Source organism: Rhamphochromis sp. 'chilingali' (assembly GCF_963969265.1).
Source record: "Rhamphochromis sp. 'chilingali' genome assembly, chromosome: 8".
Taxonomy (NCBI): Eukaryota; Metazoa; Chordata; class Actinopteri; order Cichliformes; family Cichlidae; genus Rhamphochromis; species Rhamphochromis sp. 'chilingali'.
In genome coordinates, this window is record NC_137935.1 from 37,706,886 (window position 1) to 37,713,838 (window position 6,953).

General features: G+C 40.4%; 1 protein-coding gene across 1 annotated transcript; it reads left to right on the plus strand.

Moving 5' to 3' along the window:
• The first annotated feature begins 2,581 nt into the window (after positions 1-2,581).
• LOC308400440 (dehydrogenase/reductase SDR family member 13-like) lies at positions 2,582-5,889 on the plus strand. The gene is made up of 5 exons (XM_080888137.1): positions 2,582-2,803; positions 2,885-3,003; positions 3,797-3,920; positions 4,453-4,779; positions 4,953-5,889. The coding sequence occupies exons 1-5, from the start codon at positions 2,680-2,682 to the stop codon at positions 5,210-5,212; spliced, it is 954 nt and encodes a 317-aa protein (XP_080744263.1). The 5' UTR covers positions 2,582-2,679; the 3' UTR covers positions 5,213-5,889.
• Positions 5,890-6,953: the final 1,064 nt, after the last annotated feature.

Consider the following 6,953-nt stretch of genomic DNA (forward strand, 5'->3'; position numbering starts at 1 on the left):
GCATCACTGCTCATTTCTACAATCTCCCAGATCTTGGAATACAATGCCTTTGGCCCATGAAAACCACGTCACAGTAGTAGGAGTCCACTAAAACCTACAAATGAAGAGTGATCCTGGAAGAAATAGGGCGCACACTAGTGACCTCAACAATTGCAAGACAGCATTGTCCCCGATGCTTATATGAAATTTATATAATATTTTTATATTTTCATGGACCGGCCTTTAAGGTGTTGCAGATAAATACAACAAAATAAAATGATACAAACAAAGACAAAAACGATGGTATTTTGTAAATACAACAATAAACGTGAATTCGGCTGTGTAATTGTGTAACTTTATGAGCAGCGTCCTTCTGAAATGCGCACTTCTTGTGTTTTTTTTTTTTATTCATTTTTAGACAGAGATGAGATCATCTGCAAACTCTACAGAGGCCCAGAGTTACTGTTAATATCAAAAATATAATGCTGTCCTTTGAGATTTTAACATAAGACTGTGAGTGTAATGGATCTAAACTGTTTAAATCTTCAGAGCCCTCTACAGCCTGGTAACATGGAAACTTTAAAAACAGCAGCAGGTTTTAGTAGTGTAGTCTAATTTGTTCTTTTCATTTAATAATAGAGTCCATATTATATCAACAGCTACATTCACCCTGGAGAGAAACTAGTGAGGGAGACCATCAGGACCAAGCTGGGTTTCCTGGGTCCAGAGGTTTGGAGAAACTTCTTGCCTTTTTTTCCATCACAGCTGTCCTGCGCCAGAAGTTCTGTTGACCCGCTGAGAGAGGCTTCATTTACAAAACAACAGGAACACTGAAGCTCATCGCATTGATCAAGCAGGACTCTTCACTAGCAGCTCCCTCACAGGGAAATCTTCAGCACTCCTCCGTAGGCCCGCCCCAGGAGATGGATAAACCCAGCATTTCATGAACACTGTGTAATGTTATAAATACTCAGATACTCCCCAGAGGCTCCAGACTTTTACATAAAGATATTATATTTAGTCCTGTAGAAAGTTATACATTTAAAAATATATGATCCTCTCTGGTTACTCTGGTATGAATAACTCTGAATTACTTTATGGTAAATAACACACTATCTGCAAAAAACTGAAAGAATTCCAGACCACAAGTTTGTAGTTAAACATACAAGTGACGACCTTTGACCTTCATCAGGTTTTATTTAATTGTGTTAGAGAAAATCTCATATGCTCTTCATGCAGCTGAGTACATCAAGTGTTTAAAACGGAAGCTGTGCAGGTCTGAGATCAGCAGCTTTGTGAAACACCAAACTGAGGTCGTGTTAATGCTGATATATGTGACACAGTTACAGGTGTGATTAATCCTTTTGTTTTTTTGTCTTTAACTTTATCAATAAAACAGCTGCAGCTTTCACTACAGCACATGTGGTACTTTAACCTTTGTACTGTTTTCATCAGTTCATTTTGCAGTTCACACGTGAACATGTTGGATGATCTGTCTGCTGTCACTGGGTGGTGCTGAGGTCTGAATCTGAGGGCAGCTCCTGTAATCACAAAGAGAACAGAACCATCAAACTCAAATATAAATTTTATCCCTCAAAATTGAAATAAAGCTGATTCTTCTGTCCTCACACACTCAGGATCTGAAGTTATTCTCTTACATTTTTTTCAGTATTACAGTACACTACAGTACTTTAATCCATAGTTCCTGATTAATGAGGAGTTACTGAAGTACAAGCTTTTAAAAATGGTGTTACTGTCTTTACAGATGTGGCAAGAGACTGAAAACATGTTGTTTGCACATATTTAATATTCAGCTCTGCACAGGAGCTGCAGCAGGGTGCAGCCGGGTGCAGCCTGTTGCTTTTACAGTATAATACTTGTAATAAAAGTACAGGAACAGTAATTAGTGACTGAGTAGCCCGGGACGTTTCTCTTGATTTCTTTAGTAAATTCATTTACCTGCACAGATTAGCTAAACGAACCCTGACAGCCGAGTGCTCATTTTAGCTAGCTAAGGTCTCAGGAGCTAGCTAAGGACGGTAGTTACTGAGTAGCTTACAAACACATTTAACTTACCGAAAAAGTGCAGCGGGGCCTCGGGTCCTTCTGTCGGGTAGTCCAGTTTACTGAAGAACACCTCAGGCTGTCAGGTTAAAACACTCGGTCGTGTTTTCGTAGCGTAAACGCTGGCCCTCCTCTCAGAGCCTACGCTCTATCTGCTATTCCCGGACAGAGATACGCAAGTTTCTCCGTGACTGCAGCTGCCAGTCAAAGCTGTTATGATGACGTTTCACCCCCAATTTAACATCACCGCGGTAGGAATTAGAATCAAACTTATGGGAGAGGAGACCCCTTGGACATAAATCAGCGTGATGAGAATTATTGACAACAAAAGAAAGAATCTTTGGAAAAAAAATTATCTGAGGAGAATAAATTTATTTTAGTCTGACCCCAGCCACATGGAAGAGGCGGGGTTTATGACCTATACTGCAGCCAGACACCAGGGGGCGATAGAGACGTTTTGGCTTCATTTTGGCTGTAACCAATGACTGTCATTGGCTGTAACCCGATAACAAAGACACAGTCACGCCCATGCAGGAAATGGGTGTGTTTGTTTAAATCTCAGAGCAAGTTACAGCCAGCTGAATTGCTTAGACTTCTTGTGAGCAGGCAGTTTGCTGTGAAACTGAGGCAGGAACAATGTGCCTTCTGCTGGTCTTGGGTCTTGCTATAGCTGTTGCTTATTTTTACCGTGAGATTGTAGTGAAAGGAAAGAGGTGCACAAGCAAAGCAAAGCTACATGGGAAAACTGTGATTGTGACTGGTAAGTAAAGGCTGTGTTTTGTGGCCACTGTGTTGCACTATGTTTCTTTGATGAGCAGAATAAAAGCTTTTTCACCTGCAGGCAGCAACACGGGTATTGGGAAGACCACAGCCCTAGATCTGGCTAAAAGAGGAGCTCGGGTGATTCTGGCCTGTCGCAGCAAGCAGCGAGGAGAGGCTGCACTTGAAGAAATCAAGAGGGTGACTAGATATTTAACCAAGCAAAAGACCCATGTCTGTCCTAAATAACCTGCAATGTTATCTAGTATGTACATTATTGATAGGTTTGTAGCTTAAACCTATTCGCTGGAACGTTCAAGACAATTCAGCTGCACAACAAAGCAAGACACGAGTTGGCAAAGTTCTTTATGTTTCTCGTGCACGGGAGAGAACTGGACAAACGCTTGACCCCAGTTTCTCTCGTCCGTTAGGTTACATGAATATACATAGGTTCATTAACATATGACGTATACATACACACAAAGAGTACCTTGTCTGTGCGTTGTGTAAGTAAGTGTGTGTGTGTGTGTGTGTGTGTGTGGGGGGGGGGGGGGGTCAGACTGTGACCCCATAAACGACTTCCCTAAACCTACTGGTCTGGAAGTCCAGCAGTTCATCTAAACAAAAGGCACTTATACTTAAACAGATATACGTGTGTTTGCTATACCATATATCAGAAGAGAAGATACAACCTCGCTCATGATCCCAAGAGGTGTGTGATCCATGCTAGAACAACACTCTGGAGAGGAGTAAACGCACCCCCCTCTTCATGCTACATAGAGTTGTTACAGACCTCCTAGGATGAGACATTCTTTCAATCTACAAATGGTTATATACTTCTAAGCATATATAAATATATATTTCTAAGCATAAATGACAATCCAACAATACAAATCTAACAATTATTGTACAGGTTATACCAGGCTCATTCATGACAGTAGATGGACATTGTAAAATAGTTATGTGCTCAATGAGTTTTTCATGTTTTCTGCAGGACAGCGGGAACAACCAGGTGGTGTTCATGCAGCTAGATCTGGGGAGTCTAAAGTCTGTTCGCAGTTTTGCTGAAAACTTCCTCAAATCTGAACCCCGACTGGACATCCTCATCAATAATGCAGGTTTGGCTGTCCATTGCAACTTCATGTCATATGAACAGAGAACTGTGTCAGTGTCTGTCGTCATTGGTTATTATATTTATATTATTATAAATATATTTATCTCTAGAGTATAAAGGATTTTATACATTTAATGGATAACATGGTGAGCTTTGGAAAGCGATTAAAATGTTTTCCAGTCACTTTAGCACACTACGTAAAGAATACAGAGAAAGAAGGCTACACAGTTATTACACAACATCCATCCCAGTTCACAGAACTACTTCATATGTCAACTTTGCAAGGTTATGATCCTCGTGCTGCCGATTTTGAACATTCAGGGTTGCAATGAAATACAGAAAGAAGTCAGTCAGTTCTGATACACTTAAACGTGCACTTCTAGAGAATCAGGATTCTGTTGACTATTCCTGTGGCCTGAACTTATCTGACTTACCTAACTATCTACTCTACTGTGATCAGATGTTTAAAAGTCTTGCTTGTTTAGATCTTAACACATCTTGAAACAAGATAAAAGTTTTCTCCATGTTTTGTCCAGGTGTGCAAATGCAGGGTCGCACAGCGGACGGACTGGGCCTGATGTTTGGTGTCAATCACATTGGTCACTTCCTGTTAACGAATCTGCTGCTGGAACAGCTGAAGGCGTGTGGACCAAGTAGGGTGGTCAACGTGTCATCTATGGCACATTACTTTGGAAAAATTGATTTTGACTGCCTTAACACTCACAAAGCTCTTGGACTGGGGACCTCATTCATGGAGGTCCTTCAGTACTATTCTGATAGCAAGTTGTGCAATTACCTCTTCACCCATGAGCTGGCCAAGAGACTGAAGGGTACCAATGTCACCTGCTACAGCCTCCATCCAGGTCAGTGGGCATGGCACCAATATTCCCCATCAGTTCATGCAAACAAACACCGGATTAATGTATAGTACACACACTCGGTATACACTTTAAGTTCTGATCCTACATGATTTAGAAACTGAAGCAGATCTAACCAGCTTTCCCTTCAAGTTAAAGTTGTTCTTCTATTTTTGCAGGAGCCATCAACTCTGAACTGGCCAGGAATATAAACTCGACTTTGCAATTATTCCTGAAGCCCCTCACTGCTTATTTTTTCAAGAACACAGAGCAGGGATGCCAGACCACCCTGCACTGTGCCCTCCAGGAGGGGATTGAACCGTTCAGCGGACGTTTCTTCTCCAACTGCACAGTGAAAGAAGTTTCTGACAAAGCTAAGGATGATGCAGCATCAAAGAAGCTCTGGGAGCTCAGCGAGAGACTATGTGGCCTTGCATAAAAATAGTTAATAGTGTGAAGTTTTCACTGTTTCTGTGATACTTATAGATGAAGTCTTTGCCTGATTTTGTTTCTCAACCAAACAAAAGCCAGAATGACTGGACTGATTTTCAGTAAACATAATTGACTTGTTTTTACAGTAATGATCAGATGTTCACATCGGTAATTATTCTGTGCACTGAGTGCATAAGATGTATACACTTAGATAAGGCTTTGTAATAAACCAGAGTGACTGGTTTATTTTTGCACCACAGTAAACAATCTTCAATCTCAGCAAGTCCAGACTGTCTCGAAGTCACTAAAAAAAAGCAGGTTTCAAATAACTAGTTTGGTTAGCTGAATGATCCTGGTTTCACTGGTTGAGTAGGTGGAGTAGCAGAGTGGTGTTGTCATGACAGGTTTTACATAATAAACATCTACATGTGACTACAGCAAGTTTTTGAATTTTTATTGCATTAGTATACAGCTAATAATCAGTTTATTCAAACGTTTACTCTTTCAGAAGACTAACTGGAAGCTTGAGCTGCTACGTTGTTTCTAATCTCAAATCTCCACCTTTATTTTGAATTGTCTGAAGACAAAAACAAAGAACACCTGTGTCCAATATCCCTTCTCTCCTTTTTCATTTTTAATCCCCTGTATCGTTAAAAACAAACCAGCTCAAAACATTAAAAATTCAAGTAAACAAAACTGTTTCATGGTTTGCTAATTACAGTCACAGACACTTTTTCCCACACGTGGAAACAGCACGTGGGGTATGTGACGGCACGACACAACAACGAACAGAGGAAAAAACGGCTCAAATACACAGAGGGATAACGAGGGAATGAGACACAGGAGGAAAAAACAGGAAGCAAAACTAAATACACTGAACACAGATCAAGGAATGTCAAAATAAAACATGAGCCTGGAGTCATCTATGTGACAGTATTATATCATACTTGTAGCACCACTTACTAATCATCTTTCACTCTACATGAAATTTTATTTGGTGGTTCCACGTATGATATATATACACATCACTGTGACATATGGGTAGAGGGTATTCTCCATCACCACCTAGTGGGCATAGGAGGCATTCAGTAGTAAAAGGACGCAACACCCAATCAGATTATGGAGCAAATGGTAAATGGACTGGTTCATACATAGCACTTTTCTACTCTGAGCACTTGAAGTGAAGTGAAGATGATTGAACACAACTTACCTCATTCACCCATTCATACGGGCACTTTTTCTGTAGGTTTTTTTGGTCACTAGAATTTGGAGTGTTGTTGTCATGATTATACTGTATCATGGTTTAAGCATTTCAGCCACTGTAAGTGCTGAACAAGTCATGACACATATGTACAGCCAGTGGGCCTACCCTCATCACACGTCTGAGTACGTGGCTCTTGTATGAATGATAATCTTTCAATCAAGGTATCAATTTAGGAAACTGAGCTAAGGATGTTTTTAAATGACACTGCACATAAAACAACGCAGGGTGCATGCTTACACTGTTATTCATACTTTCTACTTACTCTCATCCTCCTCACCAGGAGGACGAGGTCACAAATTCAACAAAAACAGGTCCTTAGTTCAGTTCAAGAGTGCAGACCTTCCAAAGTGTTTTTCTTATGGTATGACAACAGTGAGTATGAGAACAACTGAGAAGAACATAGAAACACACAGTTCATGAGAAATGTGAACCACTAACCTATAATAAAATATTCAAATATAAATATGGAGAGAGAAGGAATTGT